Below are 27,842 nucleotides of genomic sequence, written 5' to 3' on the forward strand. Positions count from 1 at the left end.
AACAATAAAAACGAAATCACTAGGAAGGGTACTACTTCTAGAGGTAAAGTGGAAAAACTTACATTTGATCACAAAATAAAGTTTAATATCCATTTGAGCTGGTGGCTATCATAGTAAAAAGGAAAATGGGGGTGGAGAAAATGTTCATAGAAAAACTTAAAGAGGGTTTTAAATGCTAATTTCACAATCATATTATATATATTTTGTTGTTGTTCAGTCATTTTTTTTCAGTCTTGTCCTCATCTTACTGACCTTATTTGAGGTTTTCTTGGCAAAGATACTGGGGTGGAGGGGCAGCTAGGTGGTGCAGAGAATAAAGCACTGGCCCTGGATTCAGGAAGACCTGAGTTCAAATCCAGCCTCAGACACTTGACACTTACTAGCTGCGTGACCCTGGCAAGTCACTGGAGTGGTTTGCATTTCCATCTCCAGCTCATTTTACAAATGAAGAAACTGAGGCAAACAGGATTAAGTGACTTGCCCAGGGTCACACAGCTAGTAAGTGTCAAGTGTCTGAGGCCAGATTTGAACTTAGGTCTTCCTGATTCTAGACCCTGTGCTCTATCCACTGTACCACCTAGCTACGTATACAAATATATGAACATATATATACACACATACACACAATCATGTATAATATTATGGGTTGCCAATCTTTTCATATACATGGATTGATCAAAAAATTTAATATTTGTTATTCAATAATTAATTAATTAATTAGTTAATATTTAAACCTAACAATAAACACATTGGCTCAGAGACTTATCTAAGCCTAAAATAAATCACTAGGAAAATAAGAGTTTTAATAAAAAGTGAAACTATGGTCTCTAACTCATAACAACATGGTGGATCTGTTCAGTTACCATGTTCCTATCTGCCAGAAATGCAAACATTAGAATAATAGTCAATGTGAAATGAATTAACAAAAAATTGTCAGTGTTAAAATTTTATTGGCTATGTGACTTTTGTTTCTGTTTTTGTTTTTGTTTTTTTTTTTTGCGGGAAAATGGGGGTTAGTGACTTGCCCAGGGTCACACAGCTAGTAAGTGTCAAGTGTCTGAAGCTGGATTTGAATTCAGGTACTCCTGAATCCAGGGCCAGTGCTTTATCCACTGTGCCACCTAGCTGCCCCCAGCTATGTGACTTTTGAGTCAGATTTAATCAATCAACAAGCATTTATTAAGTGCTTATCTCCAGTGCTTCTAATAAAAGTATTCCTAAAAAAATAATTGTACACTCCAAAAAAAAGAGGGGCAGTGTGATACAAACAACACCCAGGAATAACTTTCCTTTTCCCCCATAGAAGTAATCAATAGACTGAAAATAGCTAATGGTTTACCTGCTTCGTAGATGGTCCATAACAATTTCAACAGCTTCTCTGCAGAAATAAAAAAGGATGAACAAATTAAAATGTACCTTTTTTCTCCCCCCTTTTTTTTGTGAGGCAATTGGGGTTAAATTACTTGCCCAGGGTCACACAGCTAGTAAGTGTCAAGTGTCTGAGGCCGGATTTGAATTCAGGTCCTCCTGAATCCAGGGCCGGTGCTTTATCTACTTTTTCTCCCCTTCTTTACTCTAATTTCACACAATTAGGAGGAAAGCAGAAAAAAATAATAATGAGTAACTAATGATGTTCTCCAATAGGCCAGCCCGGAATCATGGACACATTCATACTTAAACTTAATGTATAAAGCTAGATATTAATTTGTTTAAATTAAACAAATGGGGGGCTTTCATCACAGTTGCTCTTTTGTCAAAGTTTAAGGTGAATGTGGCTCCAGAGTGTGAAAACATAAATACACTGTACTTTAATCTAAAGTCACTCTCAGTTTTTATTATGCCTTTGTTTTAGGTTAGGCATTTCTCAAACTTTTGGCCTCAGGATTCAATAAAATTACTGAGAACCTCAAAGAGCTTTTGTTTATGTGGGTTCTATTCTCTTGATATTTTACTGCATTTGAAGTTAAAACTGATTAATTTTTGAAATTAAAAATTTTTAAAATATTTATTTCTTAATTCATTTAATAATAAAAAAATAAATCCATTATATGTTAACATAATAGATTTTTATGAAAATAACTCTTTTCCCAAATAAAAAAAATTAGGAAGAAAACTGTTTTACATATTTTTGCAAATATTTCTAATGTCTGGCTTCATAGAAGACAGCTAGATTCTCATATCTACTTCTCCATTCAATCTGTTGTGATAGTTGCTTTGGTTGAAGTATTGAAGAAAATCTGGCTCATGATGTTATGTAGTTGAGAAAGGAAAGAGTATTTAATAGGTATGTAATGTCTTAGTATTATGTGAAAAAATATAATGTATAATGAGAGGTCAATGAGCATTTATTAAATACCTACTATATTGATGTTAATAATAAGCAGTCAGTCTATAAGCATTTATTAAACACTACTATGTGAAAATGCTATACTAAGTGCTGGGGATACAAAGAAAGGCAAAATACAGTCCCTGCCTTGAGGAGTTCACAATCTAATGGAGAAGCTAACAAGGTAAACAGTTATGTACAAACAAGCTATATACAAAATGCATTGGTAATAATTAACACACTAGAATTAAGAAGCATTTAGGAAAGGCTTCCTGTAGAAGGTGGGATTTAAGTTCAGACTTAAAGAAAACCAGGAAAGCTAGGAAGCAGAGATGAGGAGGGAGAACATTCCAGGCACGGGGGACAGCTAGTAAAAATGCCCAGACTCGGTAATGAAGAGACATGTTTTGAGAACAGCAAGGAGGACAATGTCACTAAGTCAAAGAGCACATGGTGGGGAGTAAGGTATAAGAATACTAGAAAGGTAGAAGGAAGCTAGGATATGAAGGGTTTTGAAAGGATTGAAAGGATTTTACATTTCACCCTGTAAGTGTTAATAACCACTGGAGTTTATTGAATGGGAGGGAGTGGGGTAATTACCAAAACTTTAGCAACTGAATGAAGGATAAACTAGAGTGGGGAGAGACTTGAGGCAGAGGCAGGCAAACCCATCAGCATCCTATTGCAGTAATTCAGGGTATGAGGTGATGATGGTTTACACTACAGTGGTGGCAGTGTCAGAAGAGGAAGGGAGAGTATGGAGGCATGTTACAAAGTGAAATCGACAAGCTTTGCAACAGATTGGATATGGAGAGTAGGAAAAGTAGTGAGTCAATACTGAAACTTAAAACTCGAACTTTAGTTGGCCTATTATTCAGATCTATAGGGCAGATTTTGAATACAGCTTTTCTTGATTCTAGTACCAGAGCTCTATCTACTGCGACACTTTAGCTGGCCTAGTCACACAATTAAGTAACAGAGCCAGGATTGATGAAGGTTCTGCCATACCAGACCTAGTGCTCGTTCTCTTGCTCATACTCATCTCTCATTCACTGTGTTATGAGGATTCTCATGTACTCTGCTTTTTTAAAAAAGGAACATCTGGGGGAGCTAGGGTGGCACAGTGGATAAAGCACTGGCCCTGGATTCAGGAGGACCTGAGTTCAAATCTGGCCTCAGACACTTGACACTTACCAGCTGTGTGACCCTGGGCAAGTCACTTAACCCTCATTGCCCTGCAAAAAAAGAAACATCCAGAATTGATTAATTTTAAAAAAACAACATTAAGTGTCTGGTTGCAGACAAGACATTGGAAAGTTACAGAAGGAAATTAGATACAATAGTTCAGAATCTGGTAGCTGTGATAAGATAGGTACACTTTTATAATTTCATAATATAAAGCACTAGGATTAAGAGGGAAAGAGAGAGACTTTCTCTGGAGGGGATTGTTAAAGGAAGTCAGGAAATGCACTAGGCGGAATGAGGAGGAGGGAATATTTCAGGCATGGGGACAGTCAGAGAAAATGCTAGGAGCTGAGAGATATTGTCTTGTTTGTGGAACAGTAAGGAGACTAGTGTCACTGGATCAAAGAATATGTGGTAGGGGATTAAATGTAAGAAGACTGAAAAGGCAGGAGGGGGCTAGTTCTGAAGGGCTTTGAGCCAAGCAGAGATTTTGTGTTTGACTCTGAAAGCAATAGGAAACCAATGGAATTTATTGAGTGGGATGATGGTCAGACATGTGCTTTAAGAGAATCACTTTAGTACCTGAATGGAGGCTGGATTGGAGCCAGACAGAGCCACCAGCAGGCTACTGCAATAGCCCAGGGCTTACACAAGAGTGGTAGCAGCATCAGAGGAGAGAAGGGGGCATACATGAGAGATGTTGCAGAGGTGAAATGGCCAGGCCTTGGTAACAGATTGAATTTGAAGGGTGAGAATGAGGAATTAAGAATGACTCCCAAGGGACTGGGAGGAGGGTGCTGCCCTCTACAGTTAATAGGAAAGATGGGGAGGGGGGGATTTAGGGAAAAATATAAAGAAATTCTATTCTTTCTTGCACCTTTCTTACATATTATCCATCTAACTATTGTTGCCATTTCACACTGCAAAACATGCAGAATGTCTTCTTCATCAACATGTGATTTTGGGCAACTTTTGCTGATACAAGAGCATAAAGATTGTTATACCATTTTTTTTTTGCAGATACTTTTTATTTACTGGGAGTCTGCAACACACTCACCATCTTGTGTTTTAGGAGAGCTTCATATGAGATTGGTGAATAATTAATTGCTCATAAATATCAGGGGTAGAAATGATCAGCTCTGTAGTGCTGCACATAATAATCTCTATATACTGAAATGCTGATCAACACCAAACTCAAGGAGTATAAGCTTTCAGTTACCCAGGATGAAATGGAAAGAATAAGCCATGTAAAGAAATATCTTTGGGGCAGTAGGTGCACAGTAGATAAAAGCACTAGTCCTAGATTCAGGAGGACCTGAGTTCAAATCTGGCCTCAGACACAATAGCTGTGTTACCCTGAATAAGTCACTTAACCCTGGTTTTCCTCATCTGTAAAATGAGCTGGGATGGCAAAGCACTCTAGTACCTTTGCCAAGAAAACCCCAAAATGGGGTCACAAAGAGTTGGACACAATTGAAAAAAGGGATAAACAACAGAGAGTCATCACTGCGAGATGTATGAAGGAAATTTTTCATTAAAAAAATTCTAGCTGAGTCTTATAGGGAGGGTAGAATTTGTCAGGCTGACAGACTGGACTCCCAAGGGGCCACATAAAGCAGAGAGGAGGGGACAGCATTTAATAGGATTAGGCAGTGATCTGACAACTTGAATACAGATGGATATTGTGAATATGGTGAATACTGCAGTGTTTGGTGGAGTGCATTACATCACATTAAGTCACAACAAAAATCAAATATAGAATGGCAAAATAAGGCTCACATGATTGAATTTATATTGCCTTCTAAGTTATAAACAAAACAAACAGTATATTAATCGACTGTAGTTTTAAAACACACTGAGGGGCACTATCACTCCAATCTCAACAGACTTATAAAGGATACTCTATAAAAGAACAAAAATCAAATTCAATAATAGACTGACATTGTTTTCAAGAGAGGCAGTGTGATATAGTGGATGCAGAGCTAGCCTCAGAGTCCAAGAAGATTTGGGTTCGAGTATCAACTTTGACACATATTGGCTTTGACACATAATGGGATCTTGGGCAGATCACATCACTCTCAATGCCCCGGTCACCCTGTCTAAGACTACAAATTGCAGGCCAAGATAAATCTGCATTGGAAGGAGATGTTTATTTACCTGGGAGTTCCCTACACAAATGAAGTAATAGGTCTAGACTAAAAGTGTTCCCTAAATATTAATGGTTACATTACTACACCCTACTCTGATACCTTAATAGGATATGGAAATGACACTGGGTTCTTGAAGATTATACCAGTGGACTATAAGTTTGGGCAGGTCTTACAAAGCAAGTAGAGTTTTGAGGTATGTTCCATGTGATGAATTGTATCCTTTTGGGCCAAGGACATGTAGCCCAAATTTTACAAGATTGGCATCAGTTTGGCTGCAGAGGTGGTGAATTCTTTGACCACAGAAATCTTTGAAGATCATCTATAAAATTATGGTATAATCTGTATTGGTAGAAAGCGTACCTATACTGATGAAGTACAGATCCTTGAAATATTGATATAATGTTTTCAAAAGCATAGTGCAAAATTAAAACAACTTGAGGTACCACGTCACAGATATTAGATTGGCAAATATGACAGAAAAGGGAAAAAAATGAATGTTTGAAGAGGAAATGAGAAAACTGGACACTAATGTACTGTTGTTGGAGTTGTGAACTGATCCAACACTCTGTAAAGCAGTTTGGAACCTATGCCCAAAGGGCAATCAAACTGTGCATACCCTTTAACTCAGTAATACAATACTAGGGTCTATATCCCAAAGAGATCATAAAAAAGGAAAAGGAACCCACATGTACAAAAGCATTTATAAGAAGCTCTTTTTGTGGTGGCAAATAACTGGAAATTGAGGGGAATGCCTGTCAATTAGGAAATGACTAAAGAAGTTGTGAATGTAATGGAATTCTATGTGCTATAAGAAATGAGGAGCAGAAGGTTTCAGAAAAACCTGGAAAGACTCACATGAACTGATGCAAAGTGAAGTGAGCAGAACCAGTACAACAGTGTACACAGTAACAGCAATATAGTATGATGATCCAACTATGACTGACTTAGCTCTTTTTCAGCAATACAATGATGCAAGACAAGTCCAAAAGACTCATGATGGAAAATACTATCCTATCCAGAGAAAGAACTGATGGAGTCTAAATGCAGATTGAAGCATACTATTTTCACTTTATTTTTTTCATGTTTCTTTTCCATTTTGTTCTGTTTCTTCTTTCATAACATGACTAATGTGAAATAATGTTTTAAATGATTGTGCATATGTAACCTAATCAAATTGCTTTACTGTCTTGGGAGGGGGGGAAAGGGAGAGATGGAGAAATTTGGAACTCAAAATTTTTATTAAAAATAAATGTTAGGGGCAGCTAAGTGGCACAGTGGATTGAGCACCAGCCCTGGAGTCAGGAGGACCTGAGTTCAAATCCCAGACATTTGACACTTACTAGCTGTGTGACCCCTGGGCAAGTTACTTAACCCAATTGGCCTTGCCAAAAAAAATGTTAAAAATTGGGGGCAGCTAGATGGCGCAGTGGATAGAGCACCAGCCCTGGAGTCAGGAGTACCTGAGTCCAAATCCAACCTCAGACACTTAACACTTACTAGCTGTGTGACCCTGGGCAAGTCACCTTAACCCCAATTGCCTCACTACAAAAAGAAAAAAGAAAGAAAAAAAAAGAAAAGAAAAATGTTAAAATTGTCTTTACATGCAATTGAAAAAAATAGAATACTTTTAAAAGAAAAAGCATAGTGCAAGCAGGGAATATTAGGGTGGGTTAAAGTGAAACAATTAAAGATAATCAAATAAATAATCACCTACTTCAATTTTAATTTCAAAATAGAAAATATGTGTGTATACCTTTTAATATCATAAATTCATTCCCCAACAATAATAGTCCAATATGACATTATTGGGAGAGAGTTTAATTCCATAGAAAAATATGCATATGATAGAATGGACGGTTGCCAATCTGTATTTTTGGAGAAAAGTCCTCACATGGGTAAGATCACTGAGTCATCAAACTGTTTGATGTGAAAAAAAATGTGATCAAATAATAGATATCAACAGAGGCTATCATCACTTACTAAGGACATTCAATTGATGTAGATCAATTGCAATGAGGAGAGACAATAAAGCCTAGAAACTATTTCAGCCAGGAAAATTTTATTTCTTGCCAAGGAGACAGATAAGGAAGCCCAGGGCAATGCAGCTTAGAACATATAACAGATTTATAAAAATTTAAGGAGAGCATGGTAGAGATTATGACTAGTATCACCTCATAAAACAAAGAAGCAGTAGAGAGAAAAACAACTTTGTAGCAAGTTTGGCAAGAGACCAATTCAAACCAGATCATACCAAGAGCATTTAAAGATGAAATTGGATGAAGGAAAAAAAAATGAAAAAGATCATCAGGTTTTCCCATTATAAACTTTTCCCCCTTCGATTTTTTTTCACCAACAGGAAAAAACTAGTTGCTATGGTGGAAATGATAGGAACTTTTGGAGGAAGTGAGTACTTTGTCCTAGAATTGGTGATGAAGATGAAGAAAGCCAGGCATAATCTGACATAACCCCAGATTAGGGGAGCATATATTTCAGAGTTGAGGAGGATAAATAGTATCTCATGTACTAAAATTCTATAGAAATCAGACCAGGACAAATGGACAACCGAATAAATTCTAAAGATACAAAGGAAAACAATTCCAACAAAGAGGGAGAAAATGGAAGCGTCTAAAGATACTGACTTTTATGCACACAACGTCACCAATTAACTTATATTTTTAAGTAGAGAATATGGAAGCAAACACAGGTTGCAATGCCTATCTTTTTATTCAGCAAAAAAAGGCTTAATTTTAAAAAAGTATAGCATGATCCTTAGAAACAGCTCAGAATGGACAGTCCTGGGTTTATTTGAAAAAAAAAAAAAGGACCCAGAAATAACAAAATAGGTTTTTTTCATTTCTTTTCAGAGCTATTTTGGAAAATAACAAAAATCAAATAATAGTTAAGACTTCCTTATAGTGGATGAGATAAACAATCAGTCAACAAGTATTTATTTATTTATTTGTCTGTTTATTTATTTTTTAGTGAGGCAATGGGGGTTAAGTGACTTGCCCAGGGTCACACAGCTAGTAAGTGTTAAGTGTCTGAGGCCGGATTTGAACTCAGGTACTCCTGAATCCAGGGCCGGTGCTCTATCCACTGCGCCACCTAGCTGCCCCCAACAAGTGTTTATTAAGCACTCGCTGTATGTTATACAAATATGAAAAGAGACATAATTTGTACCCTCAAAAACCTTTTATTTGCAAAGAAAAAACAATATGTACAAATGTAAGTAAAAGTTATGTATGGATATTGTGTGCATGTGCACAAAATAAATATTAAGGTGATTCGAGGGGAGCACTAATAGGTGGGAAGAATCAGGAAGGACCTCCGGTAGAGGGTAATGCCTGAGATAAGCTTGTTCTGGTGACATAAGAGGGAGAAGGGAAGAAGAAGAAATAGATTCTAGGCATGGTTGTTATTTGTCCTTGTTCTCAAAGAGGACCATGACATCGAGTGATGTCATGACTTGCACTGAATTGGATTAAGTGAGAGGGAGGTTCTGTGCAAGATCACCAACTTCACTTTCTTCTCCAGAGCCACCTGGGTCCAGTGGCAATATGTAGATCAGGATGACTGGTAGATGGCCCCGGATGTTTTTAGGCAATTGGGTTAAGTGACTTGCCAGGGTCACACAGCTAGTATCTGAGGTGAGATTTGAATGCTGGTCCTCCTGACTCCAAGGCCAGTGCTTTATCTACTGTGGCACCTAGCTGCGTCTCTAGGCATGGAGGCACAGCAGAATGAACAGAGAGGAGAGGTGAAATATTGTATGTGAGAAACACGAAGAAGTTCAGTGGAGTGTGAAGGGGACTAATATGTTATTAAGGCTGTAATGGGTAGGTTGGAGCAAGTTTTAAAATAAGAAATAGAGGAATTTTTACTTAACTTAGGGATAATAAGGAGCCAGTGGAATTTACTGAGTAAGGGAGTGACATGGTGAGACTCAAATGAGATGCTCAAATTTGATAACAATACTCAATATGAGATCTAATCATGGCAGAGTCCAGAGGGAGAACAACCTCTTTACTCCTGTAAGATACTTCTCCAAATGCAGCCCAACATTACATTAGCCATTTTCATCCACCAAATAACACTGTTGACAGGCAGAGTGACAAAGTAGATAGAATTCTGGACCCGGAATCTGGAAGAACTGAATTCACATTCTACCTCTGACACAAATTGAGTGATGGACAAGTTACTTAACCTAAGACTCAGTTTCTTCATCTATTATAACTGTAGTGCTTACCTTATGCATTTGCTCTAATACTCAAATGAGATAATCCATAGAATGTGCTTTACGAATTGTAAAGTTCTATATAAATGCCTATTATTGTTATTATTAATTTCTTTTTTTTTTTTTAGTGAGGCAATTGGGGTTAAGTGACTTGCCCAGGGTCACACAGCTAGTAAGTGGTTAAGTGTCTGAGGCTGATTTGAACTCAGGTACTCCTGACTCCAGGGCCAGTGCTCTTCCACGGCGCCACCTAACTGCCCTGTTATTATTAATTTCTATTGAGCTTTCAGTCCACTAAAACTGCTGAAAACATGCTGTCTAATTAACCATGCCTCTCGGATCTGTTCCTTTGAAGTAAATTTCTCAAACTATAAGACTTTATTTGTTCCGATAGATTTCATCTTACAGATTACCATGTGGTGTTTTTTTTTTTAAGTCACTCTCAATTCTAATAAGAAGGGTTTTTTTTTTTGGGGGGGGGGAGTTTTGCTTCAAATATCCCTGTTAAGGATCTGATATCCAAAGTGCCTAAAGAAATAATGGAAATATATAAGACCAAGGGGCCATTTTCCAATGGATAAGAACCAAAATATATGAACCATTCTCAAAAGAAAGGCATACTATTACAGCATATAAATATCATTCCAAGTCACTAATCATAAGGGAAAGGCAGATAGATCAAAATAACTCTTAGGTTTTACCTTATACCCAGCAAAAGGCTAAAAATGACAAAAGATTGAATAACTAATATTGAAGGGGTTGTGAAGAGTCAGTGCGTGCTAATACATTGTTGATAGAACTGTGAACTTATCCAACCATTCTAGAAAGCAGGTTGAAGCCATACTAAGAAATAAAATATCCATGCCCACTGACCCAGAGATCCTCTGGCCCCAGGAAAGTTATGTTCCAAGATAATTTATTGCAGCACATTTATAGTAGAAAAGAATTGGAAACAAATAGATCACTACCATTAGAGTTAGACTACCAAATAGACAACAATAGAGGTTACTAAGGGCTTGAAAAATTCAGTGGTACCTGAATTTTATGAAATGTTAATGTGCTGTAATAAATGACAAATATCAATACAGAGAATCATGGGAAGACTTCTATCAATAATGCAGGGTAAAAGTAAGCAAAGCCAGGAAAACTGTATATTTAATGACTAAAACAATATAGTCAGCTCTTCCACTATACTTACACAAACTTTCAATAAAATATAAAGAGAATTGGCTATCATCTTTCCTATTGTTTAGGTAGCTTCCGTACTCTAAGGTGGTGGTCATATCACAGGATCATAGATTTAGAGATTATTGGATTTTGGAGGTCATCTAGCCCAGTCTCTTCAGTTTATTGATAAGGCGTAAAAAGCCCTTCTTTTTGGTCTTAGCATTCCTGGCCAGTCACAATTCATTTGAGCTTTAACACTCCTGATACTATTCTTTTGAATTCATCTTCAGTTACTAGCCCTAGCCTCCCTGTCTTTTATATATTCCATAGATCTATGACATCCTCAATGTAGGTGTTTCATCTGTATAGACTGTAACCCATTCATGCTTTTTAATTCATGTTTTTATATCCATGTTCTTCCAAAGTTCTTCATAGATGATCCAAACAATTTATTGGGAGGTCCTACCTCCAGGTCCTTTTTTACATTTCACAGCTACCAGTGTATTACTTGAAAGTCCATCTGTTATCCTTCACTCTTTGTTTTTTTGCAGGGGCAATGAGGGTTAAATGACTTGCCCAGGGTCACACAGCTAGTATCTGAGGTGAGATATGAACTCAGGTCCCTCCTGAATCCAGGGCTGGTGCTTTATCCACTGTGCCACCTAGCTGCCCCTTCACTCTTTTTTTTTTTTTGGCGGGGCAATGGGGGTTAAGTGACTTGCCCAGGGTCACACAGCTAGTAAGTGTCAAGGTGTCTGAGGCCGGATTTGAACCAGGAACTCCTGAATCCAGGGCCGGTGCTTTATCCACTGTGCCACCTAGCCGCCCCCCCTTCACTCTTTTTTTGTTGTTGTTGTTTTTGTTTTTGTTCTTTTGTTTTTTGGTGAGGCAATTGGGGTTAAGTGACTTCCCAGGGTCACAAAGCTAGTAAGTGTTAAGTGTCTGAAGCCGGATTTGAACTCAGGTCCTCCTGAATTCCCAGGCCAGTGCTCTATCCACTGCGCCACCTAGCTGCCCCTCCCTTCACTCTTAACACATAAATAGTCCACCTTCTTATCTGATCACACATTTCCTCAATGAGATTCCTTATGCCACATGCATAAAACTTACCACTAAAACAAACAAACAAAAACCTTACCACCAGAACCATGGTGCAGGCAGCTTGTCCTTGTCCTTGGGTAACTGATTACTTTGATGGTATGCTTCCAAGACTCACAACTATGGACCTCTCAGGCAGAAACCTTTAGATGTATAATATAGTTTTATGATACTTTATTAAAATCTACATTGCAAGGATGCTTCACATTAGTCTCTTCAGCTAGTTCCATTCTTCTTCTACCTGTCAAAATTATTTTTTATACTCTTAGAATTTCTCAAATTAGTAATAACTATAAGAAGGAATTTTTACTCCTTGAATTAAAATGGTCTTATTCATCCTGCTGATTACTGATACTGAGCTCATTTGGGTTTTTAATTATTGGTACTCCTCTTAGCTATTGTTCCCTGTGAATTATTAGTTCTCTCTGCTGACCATCTTTTTCCTTTTTTATTTAAAAAAATGCTATTATCTCTCTTTTATATGGCTTGGCAGATATATGAGAGCTGATTATTTTTCCCCTTCATTCCATTTTGATTCAAGCTTTTCTTGATTAGTGTTGAATGGCTGCTAACAAATTTGTTTTTACTGGCTTTTGTGAGGTAAAGATTGTATTGCCAATCTCTCTTTTTTTTTTGTTGATATCTGGTTTTCACCTAAGATCTTCAGAACTTTGAAAGAAACTTTCTACAAGGAAAAGTTATCAAATAAACTTATCAGACAGTGCACTAAGATGGGTGGGTGAGAACCAAAGTGTATGTCCATTTTAAGTTGCTGGGTTTTTTAATGTTTGCAAAAGACAATTACAATTCTTTATTCAAATATAAATTTGCGAATTACCCCATTTTTTTCCATCAACAGTACTGAAGTGTGCATCACATAATGCCAACTCGGGTGAATCTGACAAAAGGGGAGAGATCAGAATATTAACCTATTTCCTCCAGAAAATGAATTCAATGGAAAACTACAATTCTGAATTATATTACCTAAATAACAGCTATTCCCTTCCTCTCTCCTTCTCTCTATATAAACATTCTGAAAACAAAGTAAGAACATGAAAAGAGAGTATTTGTTCTGAAAAGCATAAGACCACTTGAACACCGATTATATAATGGTCAAATTGCTTCCAATACATTCAGATACTTTCTGGCAGCATTAAATCAGGATAGAGCCATTCTGCTAACTTAAAAACTTCCTTTGTGTGTGTATATGTATATACATACATACATACATACATATAATATATACATATATATATATATGTATATACACACATATATAGGTGGGGCAATGAGGATTAAGTGACTTGCCTAGGGTCACACGGCTAGTAAGTGTCTGGGCTGGATTTGAACTCAGGTCCTCCTGAATCCAGGGCCTGTGCTTTATCCATTGTTCCACTTAGCTGCCCCCAATGTCATTGTATTTTAATGTAACTATACTTTCCTTTATTGGCCTATCTAGTCTAGTTTTATGCATTTAAAAATATTATTCTGAGCAAGAGTCCATAGGCTTCACTTAAATGCCAAAGAGGTTTATAACACAATAAAAAAGTTTATGTGCCCTTGGATTAAATGATCTCTCCACTTTCTCTAGGCTTCCTGAGTCTCAATTTCTTAATTTTGTAAGTTGAAATGTGATACCTATTGCTCTAGATCTAGGATTTCCCTTAAAGATTCAACTTTAATTTTCCTTCCTAGAAAACAAATTCATTTTCCTCTAGCAGTAAACCTGAGACAACAAATGGAAATGTTTTGAGACAACAAATGGAATTGAATCAAACATAAGCAAAAACCCACAAACAAACAAACAAACAAAAATCCCATAAGCCAACCAAAATCTCGAAAAGGGAATTATGTTTAAAATTAGCAACATTTTCAGCCAGGATGAGGGTTTATTTTCTATTTTAACATGAATGTCTTGACAGAACAGTGAGTTGTCAATTGCCCATACTTATTGACATGCAATTTAATTAGAGAACAGTGGAAAATGAACTGGTCCCACAATTAATAAGAAAAGTACAGGCAAGAATTCATTTGGGAAATATGAAGCATTTTCAATGATCCCCAAATTGCTCCCTTACCTGATGTAAAAAACCCCTGCTTTAGGATCATTAGATTTTGAGCTGGAAAGGAAACTCTGAGGACATCAAGTCCAGTCTTTTATTTTATAGATGACAAAACTGAAACTGAAGGAAACTGTGATTTTAACCATGTTAACACAGACAGTAACTGATTAAGCCAAGACAGCCCACATTTTTCCCCTGTCAGTGCTATATACCTTCATATTTTATTATACAAGCCCGGTGCTATGATTTCAGAACAGAGATAAATCCAATTAGCTGACAGCCATTAAAAACCACAGTCCTGTGTTGTTCTAGGATCTCAGCATAGAATTAAAGAGCTGCAAACAGTAGTGTATTGTTTATCACTGGGATCTCAACACGCTTCTAAATTTAATCTGCATCATTAACATTTTCTCTAGAACTTTAAAAAAAACATTTTAAAAAAAGTTTGAGTTCCAAATTCTATCCCTCTCTCTCTTTCTCCCCTCCCCCATCCCTGAGACAGTAAGCTATCTGATATAGGTTATTGATGTGCAATTATATAAAAACTTTTCTATATCAGTCATTTTGCACAAGAAGACTTTATTGAATAAAAGAAAAAGAAAGTAAGTAAAAATAGCATGCTTCAGTCTGTAATGTAATCAATGTCAGTTCTTGATCTGGAGGCAGATAGTATGCTTCATCATTAGTCCTTGGGATTGTCTTGGATCATTGTATTGCTGAGAATAGCTGGCATTCACAATTCTTCATCAAACAACATTGCTGTTACTGTTCTGTTACTGGTTCTGTTCACTTCACTCTGTATCAGTTCATAGAAGTCTTTACAGGTTTTCTGAAAGCATCCCTCTTGTCCTTTCTTATAGCACAATTAATATTCCAGTACAATCTTATACCACAGTTTGTTCAGCTATTCCCCAGTTGATGGGCATCCCCTTGATTTCTAATCTTAGACACCACAAAAAGAGCTGTCCCTAGCACTTCTTAAGCCTAGGCAGTCAACAAAACAGTAAATCAAGTCCTGATTTATAGTGTTTGTTGGATTTCCAATGTACAAAATACTCAGAGAAAATCTAACAGTCAAATGGTTCAAACTGGCTCCAGCATACTACTAGCACTTATACTTGCTTTGAGGGCATTTCTTCTATTTCAACATAATATTCTAGGCCTCTCTTAATGTAAGTAGGGTTGAAATAGATGAGAAGAGGGGCAGCTAGGTGCTCAGCAGATAGAGCATTGGCCCTGGATTCAGAGGACCTGAGTTCAAATCCTGGCAAGTCGCTTAAACCCTCACTGCCCTGCCAAAGAAAGAAAGAAAGAAGTAGATGAGAAGACATAGATGGATTTTTACTGGGTAGCAGGAGGTTCCAATGTTGATGATATTATAGATATTATGCTAAGTGGAAATATTATTGATCACCACTATATAAATAGCTCTGTTTTCACTCTAATGAAAATCCTTTGGAAAAAAATAAACTTGATGGTAAAATGTTTAGAGTTGTAATAGGTAAACACCACTTATGTCCTAAGAACTGCCTGGCTTACCTTGTTGAAATTTAGTAAGGCCGTACTTGGCATTTCTCTTTCCTCTCTCATATACAATCCTCCTTGACTCATCAATCCCAGTGGGTTGACATCAATCTCTATACAAATGACATCCTTGTCAGCAGATTTCAAATACTCGAAGACATTGATCATGTCATCAGAGACTCAAAGTCCTGTGCCATCTTAACTGCCTTCATCTGGACACTCTCTTATCAAAGTCCGTCTAAAATGTGATGCCCAATGATTGAATATAGTACTCTGGATATGGTCTGGCCAAGGTAGAGTCTAGTGGCATGATCACTTCCTTATTTTTGGAAACTATGCTTCTCTATGAAGCCCACAACGAGCATGATTAACTTTTTTGGTTGCCTTAATACATTACTTGCTCATACTGAGCTTGTATTCCAACAAAACTTCCAGATCTTTTTCAAACAATTTGCTGTTAATCATTTTTTTTTAAGTGAGGCAATTGGGGTTAAGTGACTTGCCTAGGGTCACACAGCTAGTAAGTGTCAAGTGTTTGATTCCAAATTTGAACTCAAGTCCTCCTGAATCCAGGGCCAGTGCTCTATCCACTGCACCACCTAGCTGCCCAGAAGATTATCTTTTGAACTCAAGTACAGTTTACACTCGTTGCCATTTAATTTCATCTAATTTGATTCAGCTCAATGACCTAGCATGTCAAGATTTTTTTGAATCCTGACTGTTTGTTTGCTGTCCCTCACTACTTGGGGCCATTTGCAAATTTGATAATCATGCCATTTATGTTGAATTCAAGTGTTGACAGAACTTCTAAGTGGAAATGTTCAATAGAGAGCAATGCAGAACTGGAGCTTCACCTGGCATTTCAGAAATTGATAACTGCCCCAGAAAGATGATGGACTGCGATTTTCATAAGTTCAGGTAAGAAGTTTCTTAGGCCATATTTGAACTTGGGTCTTCCTTATTCTAGGTCCGTGGCACTCCCTCCCCTGGTGGACATTGCAACCCATTCATGCCTTCTTAACCTGCACAATTCTTAGCTATTTTCTTCTATGTAAAATGCATCTCTCAGGTAACAGTTGCCTAGTTACAAGTGTTTTTAGAAGATCCTAACTTCTGGAAGAGAGGATTTCTCTAGCAGAGTAATATACTTTTTTTTATAACGACAAAGAGTTAGTGATTGATTAAAAATGGAAACTTTTTCTTTTAGAGTATCCTTCTGGTTTTGAAAAGAAAAACCAAATGTTACATTTTCAGGTTCGTTTTCCAAATGAGATATTTGTAAAGCACTTAGCACAGTGTCTGACACATAGCCCGAACTGAACAATTGTTTATTTCCTTCCTTTTTTTACTCTATGAAAACAATACTTGGCTGCAGGCTAGAAAGCAAATTACTCTAAAGTCAGCTTTGCCCATTAAACTTTGTTATACTTAAGTACTTCAAGAGATCCACGAACCCATTACTGTGAGCACTCCCTCCCCTGGTGGACATTGCGACCCATTCATGCCTTCTTAACCTGTACAATTCTTAGCTATTTTCTTCTAGCAGTGTTCCAAAGAAGAACCACCTACCTAGGACACTAAAAACTTTCTGGGTCTTTTAGAATTTTGAGTTGTTGACTCTGTGTGACTCTATGGCCATCCATCTCTTATCCCTCATTCTCCCAACATGACTGTTTCACCTCCCTTTCCAATTATACATCTGAAGGTTATCCTGTATTGCGCCTCTTGTGTGCAAGCCATCATTAGTTGTAATATCATATCATAATCATAAGCTGTAACTCATTCAGTCACCATGCATCTCTCCATTGCCCTTTGGATCACCTGGAATTCTGATTCTCTGAAGACGGTGGTGTTTAATAGTGTGTTCAGTTCTTGGTGCAGGATTTATAGAAGGGCATTTGATAAATTGGACAATGTCCAAAGGAAAGAATAACTTTCACGCTCTGTGAGCAGCGCTTTCTTCATTAGCCATGCTTTCTCTATATCTTCTTAAGGCAGGAAAAAAAAATGATAATATAGGAACAAAATTCATAAAAAATGTTAGATTTCTGTGGTCCAACTGAAAGGGGAGGCCTATAGTTGTTCCTGTTACTTGAAGTTTCTATATCTGCAAATTTCTACCACTTTGGGTACATCAAGAAACCTAACAACAAAGATAAAATTTTTAAATGGTTACATGTAACCATAAAACTAACAAGAAATATAAAATTTTTTAAATCACTACATTTAAATTTTCCCCAAAGGAAATTTTGTTTACAATATTTTATTCAACTTGTATCTACCTAACTTAAATGGATACGTGGAGAGAAAGGGAGGGCTAGGTAGTCTATTAGCAATGCCACCATGGCAATATATTTACCAGATCAAAAGGGGGAATGACCAATATAATGGTTTTGGAATCAGGGAAAATGACATTGAAATAACCAGGATGACCATGAAGAGATCAAGAGTGATGGTCTGTTCATTAGTGATATGGCATATAATAAAACTAAATAAGCAGTGAAGAATCAGATGATGACCATACTAGTAAACTCCAGTATTTACAGAATCAAATCATCTCAAAGTTGAAAGTAGTGTTAAAGGTCAGCCAAACTAACTGCTCTTGTGATATCACCATCAGGGGGTTATTTAGCTTATACCTCAAAAGCTCCTAGAAACATGAAAGCAATTATTTCCTAAGAGAGCCTTTTACATTCCTGGAAAATTCTAATGGCTGAAAAGGTATTTTATTTTTTGTTTTTGTCTTTTTACCATCAAGCCTAAAAGTGTATGTCTGTAGTTTCTGCTTATTGCTCTTCAATCTCCACCCTGAAGCCAAGAAGGACCCTTTAAGTACTTGAAGATTGTTATCATGTCTCTTTTTAGTGTTTTATTTCCAGTTTATCCAATTGAACTTCATGGGGTATGGTCTCCAGCCCCTTTGATCATTCTTGTCCTTGTCTTTAAAATATGGCTCATATGATTCACCACAATCTTCTAAATGTGGTCTGGCTGTGACAGAGTACAGTGTAGTATTGTACTATACACTAAAATTTTCTTAATAAAGTTTAGTACAGCATTTGGATTTTGGGGCTGATTATGCTAATTACTCACTTTCAATTTATTGTCCATTAAACCGCCAGATTACTTTCCACATGAAATGTTGTTATACCATGCCCATCCCAGACTGTAGTGTTAAGGTGATTTTTTTTTAACCTGAGTACAGCACTTTTCATTTATCCCTTATCTTCTTAGACTCAGCCATCATTATAATCTCTTTTTTGATTCCAAATATGTCATCAAAGTTATCTTTCCAAATTTTGTGTTATCTGGAAATTTGCAAGCATGCCTCTGATGCCTTCATCTAAACCTTAGCTTCTTAAACTATGGGTTGTGACTCCATATGGAGTTGCATAACTGAATGTGAGGTCTGCAAAAAATTGGGTTATGTATACCTATTTTATGTACCTATATACCCAGCGTTGTATAAAAATTTATTGGGTGAAAAGGGATCATGAGTGGAAAAAGTTTAAGAAACACTGATCTGAATCACCAAGATAAAAATGATGAAAGGGTAGATAGATGGAACATTCTACTAGACCTCCTTTCAAGATGACATAGAACCACAGATCAGAGACCATTTTGGTTTGTCCATTTGACCAATTTCAAATTTACTTAGCAGTACAGCCATCTGGCCCACCTCTCTGCACCATGTCCATAAGGGATAATAGAACTTTCTCAAACATTCTGTTGAAATACAGATATACTATGTTTATAGTATTCCTTTGATCCACCTGTCCAGCTACCTTAACACACACACACACACACACACACACACACACACACACACACAGGAAATGGTGTTATTTTGGCATGGCCTGCTCTTGATGAAGCTAAGCCCACTTTCATTTCTAAATGACCAGAGACCATCCCTTTAATATATTTTCTTTACTGTTAATAGAATAACTAGCAATTCTTGCTGTGAATTAAGTGTAACGATTGGAATAACGCCACCTGCTGGAAACTTACTGTAGAAGAGTTCCGCCCATGAAGCGAAGGTCTTTGAGGGCAAGACCAGGAGTCTTTTCTTTGGCGTCAGGAAGTGACGCAGGTGAGTGGGAGGAAGAAGGGGGGAGCCTGGTGCTCAGTCTCACTCTCTTTCCTCTGGACTCTGGTGGAGAGCAGAGCTAGAAATGTGCTCTCCCTTTAATAGATAGAAATCTAGGCCTTTCTCTCTCTCTTTACCAAATTCTTATTCTCCTTAATAAATGCTTAAAAGTCTAACTCTTGCTAAAGCTTATAATTTATTGGCGACCACTCATTAGATATTTTAGACAGCTTAGCTAGAATTTTAGCCCTTAACATAAGGAAAGATCACAAAAACATCTGGATGAATTTTTTTTGGATAGAGATTAGAATAGTATGCAGTTTTCAGAGATCTATGTTAAAATTATAGATTTCCCATTTTAGTATAGCATGCCTATTAAATAATATTCCCATGAGCTCAGACAGGAATATACCAGTTTTCAAATTATTATATCCATACATACCTTTATTAAATACCAATTATTATTACTACAGGGCATATGACAGATGATCTGAAGCACACATTAAATTTCAACTTACTTTTATTTTTTTTGTTGTTTTGTGTTGTTTTTTTTTTTTGCGGGGCAATGGGGATTAAGCAACTTGCCCAGGGTCACACAGCTAGTAAGTATTAAGTGTCTGAGACTGGATTTGAACTCAGGTACTCCTGAATCCAGGGCCAGTGCTTTAACCACTGCGTCATCTAGCTGCCCCTCAACTTACTTTTAAAAATAATAATTCGAATATTTTCTGGAATTTATATGGTATTATTCTTCTAAGAAGCACTGTGGTGCTGTGGGTAAGAGAGCCAGCCTTCACATCACAAAGACCTAGGTTTGATTCCTGCCTCTGACAAATACTGGGTATGACTCTGGGCAAGTCACTCAGCCCCCTGATGCCCCTAGATAACTCTCTAAGTTTCAGAGCAAATACTCATATGCATTAGGGGAGAGAATTTCCTCATTAGGAATTCCTTAAATGGATGAAATCAAATTCTGAGTTTATAATCCTTCTAAGGAGCTCAAAGAATTTAAAAAATATCTTATTTATCCTTAAAACACGCCTTATTTCTTGGGGGGAAGGGCAGAGAGAAAAGAAAAAAAGAAACATTTTTTAAATTACATCATAATTTGTTGTATATATGAAAGGGAATAACAGGTCATGCATAGGAGATTTGCAGTTTCATGTGCAATCACCTTTTTGTGTGCTGTGTTATGAAAATATTTGTTTTCCATAAACTAAAAATAAAATAAAAATTTTAAACCACACCCTATGGTAATAAGGTACCCTAGAAAAGGATAAAGAATATTATCATCATTTTACAAGTCACCAAAATCTAAACTAGGCAAAGACAATGATAATTTAACTATATTTAAGCATTATTTAATTCTAAGATAAACATAATAATGACAATAGCTGATATTACATATCAATTAAAAGTTTGCTAAGATACATTCATAGACATTCTTTTGCATGTTCCTCACAACAATCCTGTGAGGTCAGAGATGCAAATAGTATGAGCACCATTTGACAGATGAGAAGACTAAAGTTGAGAAGGGTTGACTTGAGTATTTAAGGTGGGATTTAAACCCTCAAGTGTAGTTCTCTCTCTTTATTATTCCTTAACTTGTGCTAAGTTCTACTGATACAAATAATAAGCAGGATGCCACATATTATCAATATCAGTGGGGTTTTTCCATAGACAAGCACAAACACTGAACTCATTTATCTAAATCAAGATGATTTACACCCACATCATTAAAGTGCATGCCAAAATTCAGGTTGTGAGATTCTGTGAAATGATAATATGGACCACTTCCAGAATCGATGAATACAGGGAGTCCCAAAAGTCTTAGTGCAGTTTTAAAGAAACCAAAGCTTAAGAACTACATTAAGACTTTTGGGATGCTCTGTATTTATTAGTCAGTAGGTTTATGTTCAAGATGTTCCATTAAATCTATGAATCTCTAAGAAAACTAATTTCAGAAATGGGACACCTTCAAAATTCCCTTTGGAAAAATGCTTCATGATTCATAAGAATATTTGCTAATCTGAATAAAATGACTATTCTGTAAATCTGAATAAAAGATGCTTTTTTTGGTAAAGAACAAGAATGGAAAAAGGACAACTTATCATTGGATGATAGATATTTGACTCAAAAAAGACAAAGAAAATAAATCCTAAAATAAAATGTTGTAAGGAAATTACTAACCACTGTAATAATCACAGTCAGAAATGTCTTCGTATTCTTCCTGAAGAGGTACTTCATTCAAATTTTGGGGTTCATAGTTTGAACATTGGAAGGGATCTTAGAGGATATCCATCTAATCCAATCTCCTCACTTTACAGATGAAGAAGCTGGCTCTGAAAAGTCGCTTGTCTATGGTCATACAGATAGTCAAGTTTGGGAAGAGTTCAACCAAGGAAGCCACTGGTACTTTATTATACAGTGATCTCTTCCAAATCTTGGGGATCAGTTGCATGGTGCCCCCATGATATGGAAAATCCACATAAAATTTTTTTGCTCTCCCTTTGTACTAAAGAAGACATCTGAATTTTCTCTTTTTCTTTTATGGAGTGTTTATAGTACCTTATTGTAAAATTTGGATTGATATTATACAATACTATATATTTTGTGCATTTCTGTTTCTAAACCATTTCTGTGTCATCTGCTGACCTTTGTGTGTCATCTGTGGCTTTTGCAAAACTCCCTCAAAAAATTCCCATTTAACACTTCCAGGGTGGAGCCAAGATGGTGGAGGAAAAGCAGTGAGCTCTTGAACTCATAACATGATTGCTCCAAAAAAACATCCAAATAATGCCATAGGACAATTCCTGGAGCAGCAAAATCCACAGAAGAATGTGCTGAGATCATTTTCCAACCAAGAACGGCTTGGAAGGTCAGAAGGAGGGAGCTTCTGTGCTGAGACAGGAGTGGAGCTCAACCCCACAGTCACACTGACACAGATCCAGTCCCAGGAAGGCCTCGCCAGAGAAAGAGACCCCCAGAGCTTCTGAATCAGCTACAGTGCCAGTGTCATCTGGAACTAAGCTCACAGTCTGGTGAGAGGGCTGAGCCCTTGGCAGGGAGAAGATTACAAGGGTCTCTGCTGGTGCTGAGGCTAAACTTGGATTTTTTACCTCTGCTGGGAACCAGAAGGTAGGCTCCTCAGAGCTGACAACCATAGCACACAAAGCTGATTGATTAGCAAGTTGGTCTGGGGTCATCTAAGGACCAGGAAACAGGCTAGGTGAGTAAGAACCTGCTCCTCCTTAAATCATACCACCTGGGACCTCCTGAAGCTTGGGATAGTGCAGCCTGGAAACAGTGCCCTACTTTAAGGAGTTAAAAGTCAAGTAATAGAAAGGCAAGATGAGCAGACAGAGAAAGGTGTGGACCATAGAAAGTTTCTTTAGTGACAAGGAAGATTGAGGTGTACCCTCAGAGGAAGATGTCAATGTCAGGGTCTCTATATTTAAAGTTTCCAAGAAAAAATATGGATTGGTCTCAAGCCATAGAGGCACTCAAAAAGGACTTTGAAGATAAAGTTAGAGAGGTAGAGGAAAAAAATGGAAAGAGAAATGAGGGTGATGCAGAAAAGACATGAGAAAAAAGTCAACAGCTTGAAAAGCCAAATGGAAAAGCTCTCTAATGAAAATAATTGCCTAAGAATTAGGATTGAACAAATGGAAGATAGTGACTTTATGAGGAACCAAGACACAATAAAGAAAATCCAAATGAATAAAAAAATAGAGGGCAATATGAAATATCTTCTTGGAAAAACTTCTGACCTGGAAAATAGATCCAGGATAGATAATTTGAAAATTATTAGTCTACCTGAAAACCATAATCAAAGAAAGAGCTTAGATATCATCTTCCAAGAAATTGTCAGGACAAATTGCCCTGATATTCTAGAAGCAGAAGGTAAAATAGAAATCGAAAGAATCCACTGATCACCTCCTGAAAGAGATCCCAAAAGGAAAACCTCCAGGAATATTATAGCCAAATGCCAGAGCTCCCAAGTCAAGGAGAAAATATTGAAAGCTGCCAAAAAGAAAGAATTCAAGTACTGTGAAGCCCCAGTAAGGATAGCACAAGATCTAGCAGCTTTTACATTAAAGGACCAGAGGGCATGGAACACGATATTCCAGAGGGCAAAGGAATTGGGATTACAACCAAGAATCGCCTATCTAGCAAAACTGTGTATAATCTTTCAGAGGAAAAAGTGGGACTTCAATGAAAAAGAGGACTTTCAAGTACTTGTGATGAAAAGACCTGAACTGAATGGAAAATTTGACTTTCAAATAAAAGACCCTAGAGAATCATAAAAATTTGGAATTATGTTCCATGCCTGGGGTCATGCAATAGATGAGTGTCTTGTGTCTGAGGCCAAATTGGGGCTGGGGTCTTCCTTGGTCCAGGGTGGGTGCTTTGTCCACTGTGTCACCTACCTGCCCCATGATGACATCTTTAGGGTAAAATTGAGGAGTCAGAGGAATGCACTGGGGGAGGGGAAAGGGGAGAGGTAGCATGGGATGAAATCCCACATGAAAGAAACAGGAAAGGGCTTATGGAGTAGGGGAAGAAATGGGGAAGGAGCTGGGCAGTAAATGAACTTTATACTCATCAGAATAGGCTCAAAAACCTTAATCTCATCAAAATTGGCTCAAGGAGGGGATAGCATACACACTCAATTGGGTGGAATAATCTATCTAACCCTGCAGGAAAATGGTAGGGGAAGGAGATAAAGAGAGAGGGGCAAAAGAAGAGAATGCAGATTGGGGGAGGGGACAGACAGAAGCAAATCCCTTTTGAAGAGGGATAGGGTGAAAGAAGATAGATAATATAGAGTAAATATCATGGGGAAGGGAGTAGTATGGAGGGAAACAGTTAATAATAATCATGAAAAAGAGAAAAGGGGGGAAATTGTATAAATAATATTTATAGCTACTCTTTGTGGTGGCTAAGAATTGGGAATTAAGGAAATGTCCATCAATTGAGGAATGACTGAAGAAGCTGTGGTGGTATATGATTGTAGTGGAATGGTATTGAGCTATAGGAAATGACAAACAGGATGATCCCAAAAAAACCTAGAAAGAATCATATGAAGTGATGTATAGTGAAATGGGCAGAACTGGGAGGACATTGTGCATAGTGATAGCAGTATTGTTCAATGAGCAATTGTGAATGACTTAACTACTCTCAGCAATACAATGATCCAAGACAATCCCAAGAGACTAATGATGAAGCATACTATCCACTCCCATAGAAAGAACTGATAAAAAGAGCACTTGTGGATTGTTCATGTATAACCTATATCAGATTGGGTTCTGTCTTGTGGAGGGGGGGAAGAAAGAGAGAGAGGAAGAAAAATTTGGAACTCTAAATTTTATGAAAATAAATGTTAAAAACTACCCTTGGGGGCGGCTAGGTGGTGCAGTGGATAAAGCACCGGTCCTGGATTCAGGAGTACCTGAGTTCAAATCCGGCCTCAGACACTTGACACTTACTAGCTGTGTGACCCTGGGCAAGTCACTTAACCCCCATTGCCCCGCAAAAACAAAAAAACAAAACAAAACAAACAAAACTACCCTTACGGGGTGGCTAGGTGGTGCAGTGGATAAAGCACCGGTCCTGGATTCAGGAGTACCTGAGTTCAAATCCGGCCTCAGACACTTGACACTTACTAGCTGTGTGACCCTGGGCAAGTCACTTAACCCCCATTGCCCCGCAAAAACAAACAAAAAAACAAAACAAACAAAACTACCCTTACGGGGTGGCTAGGTGGTGCAGTGGATAAAGCACCGGCCCTGGATTCAGGAGTACCTGAGTTCAAATCCAGCCTCAGACACTTGACACTTACTAGCCGTGTGACTCTGGATAAGTCACTTAACCTACATTGCCCCGCAAAAACCAAAAACAAAACAAAACAAAACTACCCTTACATGCCACTGGAAAAAAATAAAATAAATGTTTGTTGCATTGAAAAAAAATTCCCATTTAATTTCTTATGCCAACCTACAACATATTGAAACCACAATGGGGAAAGTCGAAATGTGGAAAGGATAACTGTATTTCCCTGAAAACTGAGTTTGGTAACTTCCTAGGCATGTGTTGTTGCCAGGGAGACCTTTCACAAAAGAGATGGCCTCTCTGCAATGTAATACTTCTTTGCCTTCAAAGAGAACATGAGCACATCTGTTGGACTTGTTTATTTGGGGTTTTTTCTTTCCTGATTAGCATTGTGACTGTCCTGTAACCTAGGGAGGTCAAGAAGGATATAGTGTATTCCTAGTTGGAGAATGTCAGGTTGCAAAGAATCTGATTACTTCCATCAAAATGATCAGATGATTGAAACCTGACAATTCAATTCAAATTTTCCTCAGCAGATATTTACTTATAGACCAGAATCTCATATTCTTTGCAGGTCTACCTCTTAGAAGGTCATGATTTTGCATCAGTATTACTATAAAATATATCTCTGTCTTGGTATCCCCATGAGTAATATTGTTAGTTGTCTCCATTTATTACACAGACTGGAGGCATGACATGATCTTGTTTAATGATACTGCTTCTAGTAGAAGAAAGTTTTGAGTCTTAAACTAAGAGAGGAACTTCTCTGATGACCATGTACATGTGTTCCCTGAATCAGATCAGGAGCATATTTAAACATTCTGGTGCATGAATCCTTACTATTTATAATACTTCATTATGCAGTAATGCATGGATGTGCAGTGTGTGTGTATTTTTTCCTTCACTTTTGTCCCTCCCTGGTTTTTATATGAAAGAGCCATGTAGTCTATCTGAGCTTTTTCTACGTGCCTGGAACACATGCTCACCCAGAAAGTACATCAGGGAATGGAGAGAGACTTTTCCTTAAGATTGGTATAACATAATTAATTATGTTTAAACAGCTTTGGGTGGCCCAAATGTCAGCCCTTCACCAGGATGTAGTAGTGAAAATAAATGAAGTAATGTTCATGAAGCAATCTAAGCTTTTCAGAAGAAAAAATATAACATAAGTAGGTGGGTTTTAATTGATAGAATTAGGCTTTTTTTGGTAGAAGAAAGTATAAGAGAGAGAAAAAAGTATGAGAGCAGAAAATAGGAAGACTGATTCAGACAGCGATCTATCTGATTCATATCAAAGCCTCTGCTTTGTGGCTCTCTGTCTAACCAGGGAATAAGCTATGCATGTCCTTTCTAGAAGATGTGACAGCTTTGATGCAGAAGAAAAACAAACAAAACCCTGAATGCTTTCATCTTTGCAGAAGAAGTAAACAGTAATCATACTGTGGGACAATCATATCTTCTTTCATAATTTACTATATTATAAAATAGACGTAGAAAATAATAGTCCAAGCCTAGTTTGTGGCATTATTGATTGACAAGTACCTACTAGGTGTCAGCTGTTATGCTAGATGTAGAAGAGACAAATGCAAGTGAATGACTTCTTTGATACTGTAACCTCCCTAGTCAATTCATTTCAACAAATGTTTAAGTGCCTGCTTCTCTCCCAGCTCCACTCCTGTCTCTCTTTTCTACCCCTATGCTTAACAGCCCTGTTACCCTGAAGATATATCCACTCCAGCATCCCCATCCTCTGATTGTTGAATTCCTAACCAGGATCACTATTTCAAGAAGTGCCCAGGCCATTCACGTTCAATTCTTTCCTATCTTTGCTCTAGAACACCCCACCTGTGATTCTATAGAAAGTGTTTGTATAGAAAACTACCAGGTAGGAAAGAAATGATAATTGTTGTGATCAAGGAGTGGGATTTTAGGAGTAATGCATTCTAATTAAAGTTAAATTTGACCTAATCAATAGTTAATTAAAAATCATCATTGTTCCTATCTTGAAAAGATGGACAAAAGATTTGCTTTTATTTTTTGGCAAATGGACTATGTAGGTAAAGTCAGGTCAGCATAATCAGCCACAAGGATGAAGTGAAAATATGATCATAAAGGACAGTATTTATCCTTGAAAAAAACACTTGCATTCTCTCTTTTATATTGCCATCTAACATAA

General features: G+C 37.3%; 1 protein-coding gene across 1 annotated transcript in view; it reads right to left on the reverse strand.

The window, feature by feature from the left end:
- The window catches only part of ARNTL2 (aryl hydrocarbon receptor nuclear translocator like 2), a 109,782-nt gene that overhangs the window by 68,956 nt on the left and 12,984 nt on the right, over positions 1 to 27,842 (reverse strand). Inside the window, 1 exon segment of the mRNA XM_043967416.1 lies at positions 1,340 to 1,378. Within this exon segment, the coding sequence (XP_043823351.1) occupies positions 1,340 to 1,359 (20 nt within the window). The 5' untranslated portion in view covers positions 1,360 to 1,378.

This window comes from Dromiciops gliroides, chromosome 5, assembly GCF_019393635.1.
Source record: "Dromiciops gliroides isolate mDroGli1 chromosome 5, mDroGli1.pri, whole genome shotgun sequence".
Lineage (NCBI taxonomy): Eukaryota > Metazoa > Chordata > Mammalia > Microbiotheria > Microbiotheriidae > Dromiciops > Dromiciops gliroides.